The sequence below is a fragment of the Glandiceps talaboti genome, chromosome 10, assembly GCF_964340395.1.
Source record: "Glandiceps talaboti chromosome 10, keGlaTala1.1, whole genome shotgun sequence".
NCBI classification, from domain to species: domain Eukaryota; kingdom Metazoa; phylum Hemichordata; class Enteropneusta; family Spengelidae; genus Glandiceps; species Glandiceps talaboti.
Window position 1 is genome coordinate 20,511,868 of NC_135558.1, and position 19,004 is coordinate 20,530,871.

Below are 19,004 nucleotides of genomic sequence, written 5' to 3' on the forward strand. Positions count from 1 at the left end.
AGACGTATATATTTATAACGCCTCCCTCGATTATAACCCTTGACCTGTAACCTTTGACCTCAATAATGGCGGACGAAGGTACACGTGAGGTTTCTGTTCCGAAAGAGATAAAAACTTTCTTGAAAATACACCCTGGATTGGAAATACTTCCGGATAAAAATAAGGTGGGTTGAAATGCATTTAGGTAAGGATTGCTAGACGTGAAAATATAGATCTACGTGTGACTGTAATTCAATGAATCAATATTTTGATTGTATTGTTCTCGTTTGAAATTGCCTCCCCCCCCCCCCGCACACCACACACAGTTTGTGCACAATGCATTGTCAGTGCAGTAAGTAAATCGCCAATATGTATCAGTAAGTATGGACTAGATGTCAAATTTATTCCGTCCTGATTTTTTTATCAGTTATATTTCCCTCTAAAATAAGGAAGTTGGTGATTTTAATATATACACATTTTTTTTTCTGAATTGAAATTACATTGTAAAATTACTGACTTAAAATGGAGATCATTTAAAATCCCGAGAGAATAATTCCACATTAAATCACTTTTATAATACCAATTGTATTTCTAGATAGATGTATTTACTGTGTATGATATAAGATAAGATAAAACTTTATTTCAACCGTTTAGAAAATTTTACATTTCTAATTTGGTATTTAAAAGAAATAAAGTTAATAATAATCTAAGTAAATAACTAAGTTATAAATATGAAAGTATAGAATAGTTCTAGTGTTTGTCCATTTACTACTATTCAGGTATATGAAAAGAGCAGTTATGTACTTTCAATATTCCTAATATTTATGTTTGTTAAAAAAAAAGCCGCACTAAACAAGAATTTGATATGTTTGTACGTAGCACAGACACTAATTTCCCAAACTATTTTTCATAATAAAATAAAAGATTTATAATATTGAGATACTTGGCTAATAGTATGGCATCAGTTAGTAACAACATGTCAGGTCTTTTCTACTGTCTTCATCTAGAAATTACATCTTTACCAGTTATTACTTGCACCATTGTGTGCACATACTCAGACCAGTATTTTTTTCACTGGCAGTGTTAAATACCAAATGTGACGGTATGCAAATAATATGGAAATGAGTGCATGGTCATTCTATGTATATGAAATGGCATGATCACACACTATATTTTCACAGAAATGTTATGTTTTGGAAATGTAATGCTACTGGGACACAGGAGTTCCAGTGTAGGTACTCGGGGTATTTGCACTCTTGCTAGCAGTGTTTTCTGTTGCACTTTCACTCACTATATGCTTGTGACAGTATAGTTGGAAAGAACATCATAAGCAGCACTCGTGCAAACACCCTGAATACACCACACTTGTACTCATGTGTCATGTGCTTCTCCCGCTTCAGTTACTCATTAGTAATAAACTAAGACAGACCTGGGATGCATTCGATTATGCAACCCTGGGAACCTCGAAGCTTTTAAATAAAGTTGCCCCAAGTTGGGTTCATTTACTACATGACGTCACACTTAGGGTGCCCCAAGTCGACTCTCCTCACAGAGCCAGGGCAGCTTAGGGATCGATCTGACCTCACCTGACCTGACCCAAGATGGTGATGACATACTTTGAATGAACTATGCCATATATTTTGAGTATATCTCTCCATATTTGGTGAGGAAATCATTTTTCACTTCAAAATTGTCTAACATTACATATTTGGAAAGAAGGACCAATTTATTTATCTTGAATCAAGGATTTAATCATGGATTCCCAGGAGTACTCCAAACACAAAAATGAGGTTTTGATTTTCATGAGATTTTCAAGCTCCCAAGTGATGTCAGAGACCCCCGCTCCAAGACTCCCCAGGCATGCATAATTTAATTGGATGCACCCCTGGTGTCATGACTTAATGTGATGACATTATGAAGGAATAAAGTAACAGAGGAGTAAACTAAAACTAAACAAATCAAAATGAAATATTACTATCATTGTTTGGTGAAAGCTTGAAAGAGAGCAAATTAATCCTGTTTTTTCCAAACTTGTACTTTTTTAATACAAACACATACCTCCAACCCACCTACCAACCCCAAATCTCCCCCATCCCACCCATCCCACCCACCCAGTAGAGAGGATTTAGCAAGTAGTATGTATTATTGTGTTTACTGTCATGAAGAATGGATGGAAATTAATCATACAGGGTCTGAAACAGTGAAGATTTGATGGAAAGTAATCATACAGGGTCAAAAACAGTGACTCAGAAATATATTTTAACTTTTTGAACCTTTGTGTTTTTATGTTTCAGATAAAATGTAGTTTGACAGGACATGAGATGCCGTGTAAGTTAGAGATTCTACAGAAACACACACAAGGCAAGAAATACTTACGACTGCACAAAGACAAAGAATTCAACTATGATAGATTTAAACCACATCTTTTACCAAGTAACAAGAAAGGTCACTTGTAAGTTATGAGATTAACTCGATGATACGATAAAATGAAAATTGACCAACTGGCAACACATTATTGCCACAGTTGTTGTTTGAATAGATAGATAACAGCAGTTTGATTGTTTGGACACAGTGGCAATGTTAGCCTGGAATCCTTGCAGATTGTGATTTTAGAAATTTGCTACACCACTATGTACAGACAGTAAAAACTAATTCTATCTGTCTATCTTCTACAACAATAACAACTGCAGCAATAATAGTGTTGCCAGTTGGTCAGTTTTCATTTTGTTTCACCCAGACTTCAAGTATCTCAGCTATTTTTTGGTACAAATTTTCTTTTCCAGATTGTTGCACAGATTCAATTACTGGATTGTAAAGCCACAGTAGCAGTTAAGTTAAGAATTGGTCATTTAAGATATGACATTTATGTGCTATCAGTTAATCTATAGACCCTCCAGGGTATATGGTTAATCACTGAAAGGGGTTGGCCACTGTGTGAGGGCGCCCTTACATGGCATGATGCAAGGTGTATCTTACAGTCTACATATAGATAAGATGTAGCCATTGGAAAATATAACAAACCTTATGCATTGAATTGAAATGATCTATCATTCTGATTAGCGTACTTACTTCTCTACTCGTACACTGGCTTGATGTCCATGTGTAAGTAGTCATAAACATGGTAAACTGACTCAATTGTTAGCAAATTTGTGTTGATGTCGATTAGTGTGTTCACTAGGCAATCATGACATTGTGGATACTTTGGGAAGTTTAACACAACAGAAGTAAATAAAAAAAGAGAACAAAAATAGTTCAAAAATAGTTCCAGTGACAGCTAATGAAAGAAGAGGATCAGATTAGTAGTTTAAATGTAGTTATAGCAAATCAAGCACTTTAAAATTATAGAAATAACCATTTTTATTTGACTGCAGGACAGATGAATCAGGTTTAGTTTGCAGATAAGGGATAAATTATGAGTTTAACAACTTACAGCTAAAATAATGTTGGTGTTTCACTCATATAACATGACAGACAACTTCCAATGCAAAAGGAACAAGTACTTAGGTTTCATGCACAGTGGGGATGTGGGGTTGTCTGTGGCCGAGCGGTTAGCTCGAACTCCTCTTACCTCTGCAGCCTGGGTTCGAACCCACCAGTTGGCTGGGTTTGATTAAATTTACCATGCTGTAAGTAAGAAGAGTGTCATTCAGTTTGACTTTACTGAACAACGCAGGTTTTCCCCGGGTACTCCGGTTTCCTCCTGCATTAACACTGAACTTTCCTCCTGTTATTGGGCAATGCATGTTGGATGGATAAATAAATAAATAAATAGAAGTAGTCAAGTTGATATGTTGATTATCAGTTAGAAAATAAACAATTGCAGCCATTAAAATCATCAAGTCCATGTGTATTGTTTTCATTAGAAGCCTGTTTTTACTGCACTGTGAAAGAATAGCAATGCTTATCAGTGTTCAATGTGATTGGGCAAAGGATCCTGCTGTGTTTATTGTGTCTCTGTTATTGTTAGTGTAGAGTTGAAATATGTTTAGCTCTGTGTCAAAAACATAATGTCCCATAAGTGAAACACCAAAGCAACATCATTTTAGCTGTAATTAGCTAGAAATCAGAGTGCAAAAGTTCAAAGTCTATACTTAGGGATAATACAGTCCATAATATAGATAAAATCATCGATGTTTCGCGGTAAAATTCTTTGACAAGGTGGAGGTAGGACTGATAATCATGATGAGCGTATTACCCGACGATTCAATGTCAACACAGAATGATGTATCTAGGAACGTATTCAATGTCAACACAGAATGATGTATCTAGGAACGTATTCAATGTTAACACAGAATGATGTATCTAGGAACGTATTCAATGTTAACACAGAATGATGTATCTAGGAACGTATTCAATGTTAACACAGAATGATGTATCTAGTAACATATTCAATGTCATACATACATACATACATACATACATGCATACATACATACATACATACATACATACATACATACACACACACATACATACATACATACATACATACATACATACATACATACACACACACATACATACATACATACATACATACATACATACATACGCACATACATACATACATACATACATACATACATACATACATACATACATACATACATACATACAGACACACACACACACAATATTTAGTTAAAATTTCATAGATTCACACACATGAATGCACGTGCAAGCAACACACACACACACACACACACACACACACACACACACACACACACACACAACCCCACCCATCCACTCCAACCCCACACACTCATGCTTATAGACACATGTACAGGCATATATTCAAACATGCACAGAAATGTACATAGAGAGATCTGATTGAATTTGATTTTAATTTACTTCCTTCCCTTACAGAAACCAACTATTCTGTATGCTTACACTGAGACACATCAACAAACAACCCTCTCATGTAGAGAGACACTTACATGGCAAGAGATATAAGAAAGCATTGGCCAGGTGTAAGTATACAGTTAACTTGAATGGCTTTAAGAGATATAAAGAAGGTGTAAGTATGCAATTCACCTGTAGATAATTTCAAACCAATGACATAATTGTGTAGTGTCAGTGTTCCATTCCGTTTTTCATTTCACAACACTTGTTGTAAATGACTATCAAAGCAGTGTAATGACAACCTTTGGTGGTGTTCCATTAGTCTGTACTAGATGTGTTAGCATAGACTATCAAAGCAGTGTAATGACAACCTTTAGTGGTGTTCTATTAGTCTGTACTAGATGTGTTAGCATAGACCATCAAAGCAGTGTAATGACAACCTTTGGTGGTGTTCCATTAGTCTGTACTAGATGTGTTAGCATAGACCATCAAAGCAGTGTAATGACAACCTTTAGTGGTGTTCTATTAGTCTGTACTAGATGTGTTAGCATAGACCATCAAAGCAGTGTAATGACAACCTTTGGTGGTGTTCTATTAGTCTGTACTAGATGTGTTAGCATAGACCATCAAAGCAGTGTAATGACAACCTTTAGTGGTGTTCTATTAGTCTGTACTAGATGTGTTAGCATAGACCATCAAAGCAGTGTAATGGCAACCTTTGGTAGTGTTCTATTAGTCTGTACTAGATGTGTTAGCATAGACTATCAAAGCAGTGTAACGGCAACCTTTGGTGGTGTTCTATTAGTCTGTACTAGATGTGTTAGCATAGACTATCAAAGCAGTGTAATGACAACCTTTGGTGGTGTTCTATTAGTCTGTACTAGATGTGTTAGCATAGACTATCAAAGCAGTGTAATGGCAACCTTTGGTGGTGTTCTATTAGTCTGTACTAGATGTGTTAGCATAGACTATCAAAGCAGTGTAATGACAACCTTTAGTGGTGTTCCATTAGTCTGTACTAGATGTGTTAGCATAGACTATCAAAGCAGTGTAATGACAACCTTTGGTAGTGTTCTATTAGTCTGTACTAGATGTGTTAGCATAGACTATCAAAGCAGTGTAATGGCAACCTTTGGTGGTGTTCTATTAGTATGTACTAGATGTGTTAGCATAGACTATCAAAGCAGTGTAATGACAACCTTTAGTGGTGTTCCATTAGTCTGTACTAGATGTGTTAGCATAGACTATCAAAGCAGTGTAATGGCAACCTTTGGTGGTGTTCTATTAGTCTGTACTAGATGTGTTAGCATAGACTATCAAAGCAGTGTAATGACAACCTTTGGTGGTGTTCTATTAGTCTGTACTAGATGTGTTAGCATAGACTATCAAAGCAGTGTAATGACAACCTTTGGTGGTGTTCTATTAGTCTGTACTAGATGTGTTAGCATAGACTATCAAAGCAGTGTAATGACAACCTTTAGTGGTGTTCTATTAGTCTGTACTAGATGTGTTAGCATAGACTATCAAAGCAGTGTAATGACAACCTTTGGTGGTGTTCTATTAGTCTGTACTAGATGTGTTAGCATAGACTATCAAAGCAGTGTAATGACAACCTTTAGTGGTGTTCCATTAGTCTGTACTAGATGTGTTAGCATAGACTATCAAAGCAGTGTAATGGCAACCTTTGGTGGTGTTCTATTAGTCTGTACTAGATGTGTTAGCATAGACTATCAAAGCAGTGTAATGACAACCTTTGGTGGTGTTCTATTAGTCTGTACTAGATGTGTTAGCATAGACTATCAAAGCAGTGTAATGACAACCTTTGGTGGTGTTCTATTAGTCTGTACTAGATGTGTTAGCATAGACTATCAAAGCAGTGTAATGACAACCTTTAGTGGTGTTCCATTAGTCTGTACTAGATGTGTTAGCATAGACTATCAAAGCAGTGTAATGGCAACCTTTGGTGGTGTTCTATTAGTCTGTACTAGATGTGTTAGCATAGACTATCAAAGCAGTGTAATGACAACCTTTGGTGGTGTTCTATTAGTCTGTACTAGATGTGTTAGCATAGACTATCAAAGCAGTGTAATGACAACCTTTGGTGGTGTTCTATTAGTCTGTACTAGATGTGTTAGCATAGACTATCAAAGCAGTGTAATGACAACCTTTAGTGGTGTTCCATTAGTCTGTACTAGATGTGTTAGTATAGACTATCAAAGCAATGTAATGACAACCTTTGGTGGTGTTCCATTAGTCTGTACTAGATGTGTTAGCATAGACTATCAAAGCAGTGTAATGACAACCTTTAGTGGTGTTCTATTAGTCTGTACTAGATGTGTTAGCATAGACTATCAAAGCAGTGTAATGACAACCTTTGGTAGTGTTCCATCAGTCTGTACTAGATGTGTTAGCATAAACTATCAAAGCATGACCAAAATCTGTATTGAGTCCATCTTGTCTATCACTATTGAATTCAATATATGGTGAATACGCTGTAGTTGACTGCAGTGTCCACACAATTGACAATCATTGATGAGTATAAAATTAATAAAAGTTTTTTATCTCATCTTTTTTTTCACCCTATTTACAGATGAAGAATGTCAAAAGACTGGTGAAACGTTCAAACCTAACAGACCAACTAAAAAAATACAAAATACCAGTGAATCAGACGAAGGAAGGGGTAAACTTAAAGATTCACTAGATATGTCAGATACAAGGGATGATGGGAATGTGTCAGATACCATGAGTGATTTGTATCCAGGTAAGTTGCTACAAACAATAAACAAATTATTAATTAAATACCAATGATTCGACCTAATGTTTCTCATAAATGATGACATACGTAATACTTACATTAACACAGACAATAACACTGAATACACCACACTGTCAGACAATGAGAAATTAAAGTACTTGGTGACATATCAGGTTAGGAATACAGCAAAATTCATTGAAGCCACCTTTTTAAGATGGAATGAAACTTTGTATCAAAGTTAATTTATTTTTTCTCACACTGTATGTACAATTACTTTTTCCTTTTCTTCGCTATAACCTCTCTATATTGTCAATGTATCTTTTTTTTGTTCAAGGTGACTTTTAAGCCCGATGGGCTGGGAGGTGTTTTATTACCTCATGTCATTTTAATAAAGTAATCTACTACTATAACTATTACTATAAATTGATTTATAAGGTGGTCACGTGATTGGCATTGAACTGTCATGTTGAACGTCGACTGAGCTCTCCGAAAAGTTTTGATATTCTCATGTCAAAGTTGACCAGACTTGTGCAGGTTTACACGATACCGATATAGAGGAAATGGGGGTGGGCCTCGAAGTTTGGAGATGCCAAATTGGCTGTTTTGTGGCCCCAAAACACTGGAAGAACATTGATGTTAAATCGTACAACCCATACTCAATGTGGACATATGGTAATGAGCTACTGTACAGGCTGGTGGCATGCCTCGTCGTCTGTGGTATCACCATAGCTTGAGGTAATCTAGTGGTTTTTTCTGTTGACTTTTCCTTCAATTGGTTGGAAAATACAAATAGGATATGCCTAGTACAAGATGCGAATACATACATCCAGAATTTATCAACAATTTGTGAAAATTCGTTTCTGGCCAAAATGAATTCAGCCGACATAGCACACGACCAGGTGTCTGCATGTTATGGTATGTCAGCAATTGCTGGATCTAAAGATGTCATTCATTCGGTTGGCAAACACTTTGTTTATCGATTACTACAACTATGTGGAGATATAGAGCTAAATCGTGGCCCAGAGAAGGATATCATCAAAGCCTTGGAGGCTGATCTTATAAGCTTACAGGTGAAATTAAAAAGTCAAGTACCCAAATTAGAGAAGAACCTCTAGAACTGAAAACCACACAAAAACAACTGTCAGAGAACTATGCAAAGTTGAGTCAGGACCTTGTGTCAATCAAGGACTCTGTGAACAAGTTAAATGACGAAGTAAATGAGCTGAAAGAATCTCAGCACATCGCCGAATTAGACACTTGCGCCGTTAATGACAAACTTGACGAAGTTATCGACCGCCTAGAACAACTAGAGGACAACACCGACAAGTTAGAAGCTTTTTCAAGAAGGGACAATATAATATTTTATGGAATTGACGAGAATCAGAGCGAGTCCTTTGAGGCTTGTAAAGACAAAGTCCTAAAGATTTTGAATCAAAATGTACGAAATAAGCAATGGCAAAGTAGAGATATTGTGCGTGCCCATCGTATTGCAGCACATTGGTCTGGAAAGCCGCGTCCCATGATAGCAAAATTCCATCATTGGGATGACAAGTTATTAGCACTAGGGGCACGGGAAGAGCTGAGGAAAGTGCACATTGGTATAGGCAATGACTTAACTAAACGCCAACGAAAAACTCTCGCCATGCACAAACGTGATGGCAAAACGGCGTACTATAAAAATGGAAAATTGGTCGTAACAGAAGGAAGAGCCACCTCAAGCACACAGCTAGTAGGAACTGAGACAGATGTCACCAAAAACCAGCAACAAATCGAGCAACAAACGCACACGAAACAGAAACCAAGAACTAGACTCCAGAGCCGTATCAACTTGCATCGGAGTCAAGACTCGTTAACTTCTGAATAGGACATCGGCCACGGCCCAATTTCATTCTTAACTTGGAATATCCAAGGTTTAAAGAATAAGTTCTTGTCATTCGACTTTGCTAACTTTATTTTGGAATTCGATATTATTTCTTTCGTCGAGACATGGGCGGGTGGAGAAAAACTTTTTGATGAAAATTTTCCTGGATTTAAATCTTTTAGTTCAGTGCGACAGAGGAGATCAAATCGAGGTAGATATCCTGGTGGAGTATACACGATTGTTCGTAACAATTTAGTGGATAAGGTCCGTCGTATCAATTGTGATTTGCACAATTGTATATTTCTTTTAATTGAAGGTGTAGTATTTGGTCTAGAGAAAGATTTACTCTTATGTACTAAATACATATCTCCTCAATACTCAACTATTTATGACTCCTTGTCAACCAGAAATGGTATTGAATTACTTGAAAATGAGTTGTTAAACATATTAGTAAAAATACCTGACGTGTACGTGGTTATCACGGGGGATCTGAATGCACGTACAGGTGTAGAACGTGACTTTATTATCGATGATGAAACTATGGATGTTATAGATAATACTATCATGTACGCTAAAGACCATTTTAATTTACCAAGGGTGTCAAAGGACAAAGAGTTAAATAGTTTTGGTCGTTCACTTTTGTCTTTGTGTTATAGTTTTAATTTACATATTCTAAATGGAAGAACAGGTGAGGATGCAAATCAAGGTGAATTCACTTGCACCGCAAATGCAGGAACCAGTATAGTTGATTACACTATTGTCTCGTCTCCACTTTTTGCTAAAATAAATTCCTTTTCTATCGTGTTAAGAACAGAATCAGACCATTTTCCAATGTCATTCAGTATCGGATCAAACTGTCTGGCAAGTCAAAGGGCAAAGAAAGGCAGTTGTAACGTTGTCAAATGTGTTTGGTCCAGTAAGAAGTCGCTCTCTTTTTCAGAACACTTTAAGTACCAAGTCCGTACGACTAATTTAAATAGTATTATTGAAGATCCAGGTGCAGATCCCAGTAGTTTCTGTGATGAGTTAAGAGACACGTTTATGTCCTCTGCTGCGCATTGTGGTATGATCAAACGTATATGTACGAACACTCGTCGACATAAACAACCTCCTTGGTACGACAACGAATGTCAAAGATTGAAAGAACATAAGTATGATATATTGAAACGTTTTCGATGCCAAAATGATACCACGTTACTTCATGAATACAAAGAAGCGAAACGGCATTTCAAAAACATTTTCCGTGATAAAAAGCGTAACATTTTCCGTGATAAAAAGCATAGTTATTTTGATTCGGTTAAATCATCACTAGAAACGAGCCTTCCCAATTCCAAATCCTTTTGGTGGACTTTGAAACGATTGATTTCTGTAAATCCAATCTCAAATTATACAATTAGTTCTGAAGAATGGTTTGCATATTTTAGTAAATTATTTTCCCATGATCTTTCAAGTCAGGATGATTTTGCTATGTCTGACGAATTGAGTGAGATGTTAGATTCTTCAGATAATTATTCAGTTAACCTAGATATTGATTGGAACATATTAAACAGTCCTATTTCAAACGAAGAAATTTTTGAAGCTATACGCAAGTTGAAACCAGGAAAATCAGCTGGACCTGATGGTATTCTAGGTGAATTTTTTAAATCTACTCAATATTTTTTTGTTCCCTACTTAAATGCCCTCTTCAATAAATTATTCGATACAGGAACCATCCCAAAGAACTGGTCTAAAGCAATTATTGTCCCTCTTCATAAAAAGGGTCCAACTGATTCTCCAGACAACTTTCGTGGTATAGCTCTGCTTAGTATTTTTAGCAAGCTTTTCACGTCAATTCTGAATAATTGTCTCATGTTCTGGTCGGAAGCTCTTGGAAAGAAAGACGAGGGACAAGCAGGTTTTAGACGAGGATATTCAACAGTTGATAACATATTCATTTTACAATCAGTCATACAGAAATACCTCTCCAGAAAGCGAGGCAAGTTCTACTGTACTTTCGTCGACTTTTCCAAGGCTTTCGACACTGTTGAACGTAACGATTGTGGTATGTCATTCTAAAGGGTGGTGTCCGGGGTAAAATGTTTAATATACTCCATGGTATTTACAGGGATGTCAAATCATGTGTGCGTACTAAGGACAAACTAACTGATTACTTTGATTGCCCAATAGGGGTTCGACAAGGATGCATGCTAAGTCCGTTTCTGTTTTCTTTTTTCATTAATGAATTATCGACCAAACTTCATACTTGTGGTAGACGTGGTATACAACTCTTCCAGGATTTGGTGGAAATTTTCTGTCTATTATTTGCAGATGATATTGCACTTATTTCCGACTCAGTTATTGGTTTGCAATGTTTGTTTGATAACTTGAGTTCACATTGTAAGTTGTGGAAACTTTCTGTAAATTTAACAAAAACGAAAGTGGTTGTGTTCAAAGCAGGTGGTAGACTATCAAAAACAGAAAAATGGTTTTTCGAAGGAAAACATGTTGAAGTAGTTTCATATTACAAGTATTTGGGGATTGTTTTTTCATGTCGTTTTTGTTGGTCAACTGCAACAAAAACTTTGGCCCAACAAGCAAGGAAAGCTTTCTTTTCTGTAGCTAGGGCTGCAAGAAAGACAGGAATGTTACCTTTTGCAGTCTTTAAAATTTTTGATACTAAGATTTTACCGATACTGACATATGGGTCAGAGGTATGGGGATTTCAGAGGCATGAATGCATTGAGAGAATTCAATACCTAGCCTGTCGTACATTTCTAGGAGTTTCCACTAATGCACCAAATGTAACAGTATTAGGCGAATGCGGTTGTTACCCAGTTTTCTTGTACACTGCCAAGCGTTGTATGAAATATTGGGCTAAAATTTTGAACATGCCATCATATAGATATCATAAGAAATGCTACAATATGTTTTACATTATTGAAGAGTCCGGGGAAAGAGCCAGGAAAACTTGGGTAAATGACATAAAGAACCTTTTATTTACTTGTAATTTACATGAGTTTTGGGAATCCCAAACAGTGAGAAATGTTGATAAGTTTTTGTTCATATTTGTCGAGAAATTCAGAAAGGTTTTGTTTTCCCAATGGTTTAGTGAAGTGTGTTCCTTTGATAAGTTGTCTTTGTATCGTGAGTACAAATTTTCTTTGGAGCCGGAAAGATACTTACGGTCAATCAACATTTCTAGTCATAGGCAAATGCTTGCTAGGTTTCGCTGTTCGTCACATTTCCTGCGCATAGAGACAGACAGAAAACACGACATTGAAAGAAGCCAGAGAATATGTTTATTGTGCGATTCAAATGAAGTCAAAGATGAATATCATTTTATATTAGTATGTTCATTTTTCAATCACTATAGGGAAAAATATATTTCTAGATTTCACTTTGATCCTCCGTCTGTACAGAACTTTGTCGATTTACTTTCTTCTAACAATGTAGATACACTACAACGTCTCGCAGTATTCTTATTTCATGCCATGAAACTACATAAAGAAGTTAACAGTGTTATGTAACAGTTTCATTGCCTTTTCAATACTGCTAATATTGGTATATTGTATCTTTGGGCCGATGGCCTCTGAATACGGAATAAATAGACCACTTATTATTATTATTATTATTATTATTATTATTATTATTATTATTATTATTATTATTATTATAACTATAAATTGATTTATCCTTACATATGGTAGAAATCATTAACATGTTAGGGGCTGATGTTAGGGTGTGGACCCAAAAACCAATCAAAAGCAATTCAAATGTGTACCTACATTTGGTTCAATAATGTTGATTGTATACAATATTACAAGTATTCATCATGTCTAACAAAACAGTTTTTAAAAAAGAAGTTGTTTGAGTTACAGCTTTAAAGTGACTGTGGAAATCAAACTAGCGAATAATTGGTGAGGCCCCCCCAAAAATTGTTTCTGGTCAATGTGTGCATCAAAATACCCCATGCATCAGTTTAATACAAATGACGTCGTCTTCCCCCCACCCCCCACATACACACTTGCTGTAAAGTACTAAATAAAAAGAACAGTAACTGCCATAAAGAGTAGACTGAGTGACAGGTTTGTTGATAAAAAAAAAGCGTGTTGTCACCATCTTAGACAATTCTTTTTTTTTTCTTGGCCTTACATCACCATTATAATATACATTGAAATCCCTACTTTGTTTCAGATGATGCATTTGATGAAGGAGAAGATGATGAAAATGAAGAAGATGATGATGATGATGAAGATGAAGAGGATGAGAAGGATGATGATGGAGATAACGATGCAGAAGGCGACAACTCTGACTTTGATTTTGATGATATGGATGTCAATGATGGAAAGGTTGAGAAATCAGAGCAAACAGGAAAAAAGAGAAAACATAAAGTAAAGAAAATTGTATTGCAACATTTCTATTCCATTATTGACTTAAAATAAGAAATTTAGTGATTTTTGCAGATAATGTTAAACACTTTATAATGTTCATTCTGATTGGTCAGAAAACAATGGAAACAAGTACATCTGTTGGCTGTAATGAGTGATAAAGTATTTAGTGTATTTACCAATCAGTGACAACCTTGTGATAGCTTCACATCGCCCTGATTAGTCGGGGACTTATGGATTGGGTTCCGTCTGTCCGTGTGTCCGTCCGTCCGTCCGTCCGTCCGTCCAGAGCCGTTTCTTGGAGATGCCTGGGCCGATTTTTTTCAAACTTGGTACAGGGGCAACATACAATGTCATACATATGCACGTCAATTTGTTTCATCATACGATCCAATATGGCCGCCTAGCAGCCATTTTGTTTGCAAATTTTCCCTGTCTAAAGCCATAACTCAGACATGCTTGAACAGATCTCATTCAAATTTGGTGTTAGGACAGTGTTCTATGACATACATGTTCATATTCATTGTTGTCGTGATACGATCCAATATGGCCGCCTAGCAGCCATTTTGTTTGCAAATTTTCCATGTTCAAAGCCATAACTCAGACATACTTGAACAGATCTCATTCAAAGTTGGTATTAGGACAGTGTTCTTTGACATACATGTGCATATCCATTTTTGTCATGATATGATCCAATATGGCTGCCTACAGCCATTTTGTTTGCGAATTTCCATGTTCAAAGCCATAACTCAGACATGCTTGAACAGATCTCATTCAAAGTTGGCATTAGGACAGTGTTCTATGACATACATGTGCATATCCATTTTCATCGTGATACGATCCAATATGGCTGCCTGGCAGCCATTTTGTTTGCGAATTTTCCATGTCCAAAGCTATAACTCAGATATGCTTGAACAGATCTCATTCAAAGTTGGTATTAGCACAGTGTTCTATGACGTACATGTGCATATCCATTTTCTTCGTAATACGATCCAATTTGGCTGCCTGCAGCCATTTTGTTTGCGAATTTTCCATGTTCAAAGCCATAACTCAGACATGCTTGAACTGATCTCATTCAAAGTTGGTATTAGGACAGTGTTCTGTGACATACATGTGCATATCCATTTTCGTCGTGAAACTATCCAATATGGCTGCCTGCAGCCATTTTGTTTGCCAAATTTCCATGTTCAAAGCCATAACTCAGACATGCTTGAACAGATCTCATTCAAAGTTGGTATTAGGACAGTGTTCTGTGACATACATGTGCATATTCATTGTTGTCGTGATACAATCCAATATGGCTGCCTGGCAGCCATTTTGTTTGCGAATTTTCCATGTCAAACACCATAACTCAGACATGCTTGAACAGGTCCCCCATACCCGACCCATCCTTCATTGTTGAATGTTCCATCACGTCATCTTGAAGAGTAGGGATGTCCCATGTCCAACGAGGAGATACAACATGAGTAGGCATGCTCCATGTCCAATGAGCAGACACAACATATCTAAGTCTGTTTGATTTAGGTTCACAAGTGTTGTTGCGTGATCAGAGTAGTGATATCAAGAAAATGACAACATAAACTGCCAGTTCCTTAAAACCCAATCATAGCGGGGCTATGTCATTCTCAATGACTTGTTTTTTTTATGATTTTAATGTATAAAGTACATTGTACGGTTGTAATGGTTTGTTTGGAAAACAAGAGAAAGAGTATGTATTTTAACTATTCTTTCTCAATTTTATTTTAATGCACCTACTAGAATTCTGCATATTTGCTTTGATTTTTAGACATCCAACTACGTGTAACGGTGTATTAACATTTTTAAATATTCGCCTATTAGTAGGTGCATGGAAACTTTTAATAAAATTGCCCCACTGATTCCAGACATTGATCTTTTCAATGGATGCTATATATTTAAATTTACTATGAGATGAACTGTTTTTGCATAGTTATATTGTGCTGTTAATTTATTGTATTGTATTTTTCCAGTGGTTTATAATGTGTGTGTGTGCATGTGTGTGTGTGTGTGTGTGTGTGTGTGTGTGTGTGTGTGTGTGTGTGTCCGTCCGTTTTACTTTGTTTTAGAGCCTGTAAAGTTAATGGGACTAGTTCCCGTAGGTATACTCCTAATAAATGAAATTGAAAAAATAAAAAAAAATATTTCTTTTCCATCTCCTCTCTAGGAACAGGGAAATACATCTGGTTTTAAACCCAAAAAGATGAAGCCATCAAAAAAGAAAACAAAACTTCCATCTTCTCATCCCAAAAAGAAGAGTTTCAAAGAACAAAGGAAAAAGTCTGTATGACGGCAACAGAACTCTCTCTTCAGCACCACAACTGTATGTGAAGTTTATTGCATAAACTTAATTTATTATGGACTCAATGAGAGTAAAGTGTTCATGGTAAGACCAACATTTCTAAGGTTTGTTTAAAAACTGCCTCTTGCAAGACAGACACTGACACCTGTCACGTACAGGTTAATATGCTAATTCACTAAAATATGCTAATTTCAATAAATATCTCATAAAACATAGTAAATTGTGAAAATAGTTGTGTATTAAGCAACCATTATAAAACACAACATAATGCCACCAGTACCTGGGGCGCATTCTGTAGACAAAATGCTCGCAGATGTTTCAAAATGTTTTGTTCATGAATGAACATTTTTCACGGGCAATCTGGTACTAAGGAAGGTGGAAGAGTGAGGTTACACGCCAAAAGCCAAAAGCCACGATGGCAGCCATGAATTCTCACTTCATCTGGGAACTTGACTTTTTGTGTAGGATTCTTGGTGCACATCAGTTTTCATTCACCTCTGCAAAAAAAATGCACCCGGCCTGACAGTACTGCAAAGGTGTGATTTAATTATGTGAATCGTCTTTTTAGTGATGAGTGCTGAATGTACAGAAAATGCCATGATTTTCTGTTTGAATGTGCCACCAAATTTTGTTTTTCACACACAACATACAACATGCACAATACTGTCCTGTACAGGGTCAGGTCACCCTGGCCAAACAATGGTAAAATGTTTTGTCTACAGAATGAGCCCCTGGTAACTAGTCCTGTAGTAAGAGAAGTTGGGAAACCAACCAACAATCAACCCAGAGACACTATTTTGTTGGTGACAAGATTTATTTCAGATGACAGATGATGTAAATACCCAGTCAGGGTGAAGAGTTTTACTAAGTTCATTCTGATTGGTTTCATATTGAATTGGACCCAGTCCTAATGTGAAGAGTTTTACAAGGTTCATTCTGATTGGTTTCAAATTGAATTGGACCCAGTCCTAATGTGAAGAGTTTTACTAGGTTCATTCTGATTGGTTTCAAATTGAATTGGACCCAGTCCTAATGTGAAGAGTTTTACTAGGTTCATTCTGATTGGTTCAAAGTAATTTAACACATGGCATCTATTGCCTGCACTGTTATGAATTGCTCTAATAAGAAAGCAGTTTTCTCGCCTATTTATAAAAATAACGGCACCCCATCTTGTAATTTATGTGCCATTCTCATACATGTCTACTCATACTCAAAACTAATTCAAACCAAAAATTACAGCCAACTATAAATCCAAGATTTTCCTTTCCTGATCTCAAACTTTAACTACATGTACCAAAGGAGTTGTTGGTCATTTGAACACTTGAGATTGTATAGTTTTTTGTCCTAGTTGATCAGTTAAACACTTCCAGAGGCTTCATCTTGGTCCCTTGAGTCACAGTATTTATCAGTAATGTTAAATTAAGTGCCAAGTTCTGACTGACTTCAACTGTGTTTACTAATATTCACTGCCATGAGTAATTTACCAAAATTCTGATTTCCAGACACAACACTAGTGTTGAATCGCACAGTGCAAGGAATATCCAACAAGTATAGGTGAATATTTTGCTTGTCCTTTTTTATGATGAAACCATATTTTTATTAATTTAAAATACTCTTTTTTTTATAGTTGCCAACTTTATCTCTCATGGATTGAGAACATATAAAAATGAATAAATTATAGTTTTACAAACTAAAGAGTCATTTGGATCATTTTATTTTTAATATTTCCCTACATTTGTTTGTCTAGCACGGATTGTATTATCATTGATTTTCAGGTTTTAATTGACTTGATTGTATTATGTAAGTTGAAGTGCTAGCCTATGATATACCATTTATCAAACTGATTAAAATGATACACATACAATAATAATGTCAGTTTGATATATAGCACTTTCCCACTCTGTGCTCAAGACACTTTACAATTATTACCCCTGGTACAGACCTATAGCAACACAACTGCCCTTGATACTTTCTCCTTCACAATGGTTGCTGCTTGTGTATCACATACTACACAATTTCATACAGCGTACATGCAAAATTTTTAGTCCAAACTTCTTGAAAATGTCCGTCCAGATGTGAAACTAGTGAGAAATTCAAATCATTATTGTACTATATTACTACTGAAGAGTATACATGCATACATCCATAAAGGGGTGAAATACTACCTTTGTACTAGTTGTCTACAAATGCTGCTCATCAGAACACTGTTTCATCAGTGGTGGACTACTAAAACTGGCTTTGATGGTGCCAAAATGTCTTCTCCGTATCACACTATCAAACTGTCATACATTGATACAAAAACAATAGAGGGTGCCTCAGATGTAGATGCATGCGATGCTTTTTATCACTTTGTATGACTATGACTATGTTTATGTTTGTGAAAAGCTAGACATTGTCTATGGCAATATGACTAACTTTCACAGACATAAACAAACTGATAAGAACATGGTGTGAGCCTATATTGCCAAAATGTCTTCTCCTTATCACACTATCAAACTGTCATACAGATACAAAAACAATAGAGAGTGCCTCAGATGTAGATGCATGCGATACTTTGTATGTTTATGTCTGTGAAAGTTAGACATTGTCTATGGCAATATGACTAACTTTCACAGACGTAAACGAACTGATAAGAACATGGTGTGAGCCTATATCAGAGACACCCAATGTTATAATGTATCAATATATGTCTGCTTGATAGTGTGATAAGGAGACGACTTTCCTGACACCTACAAAGTCAATTTTAATTGTCTACTACTAATAAAATGACATTCTGATCAACACCCATTTCTAGACAACTAGTGCAAGGGTTGTAAACTCATACACACATAAATACATCTCAGTGTTGTTAACTCATACGAACACACAGAAACAGACACA

The 19,004-nt window shown here is 36.2% G+C and overlaps 1 protein-coding gene across 1 annotated transcript; it reads left to right on the forward strand.

Annotated features, from left to right (window-relative positions):
* The first annotated feature begins 65 nt into the window (after nt 1-65).
* Nucleotides 66-17,848, forward strand: LOC144440749 (surfeit locus protein 2-like). The gene is made up of 6 exons (XM_078130128.1): nt 66-164; nt 2,274-2,431; nt 4,849-4,952; nt 7,415-7,585; nt 13,614-13,810; nt 15,990-17,848. The coding sequence occupies exons 1-6, from the start codon at nt 66-68 to the stop codon at nt 16,110-16,112; spliced, it is 852 nt and encodes a 283-aa protein (XP_077986254.1). The 3' UTR covers nt 16,113-17,848.
* Nucleotides 17,849-19,004: the final 1,156 nt, after the last annotated feature.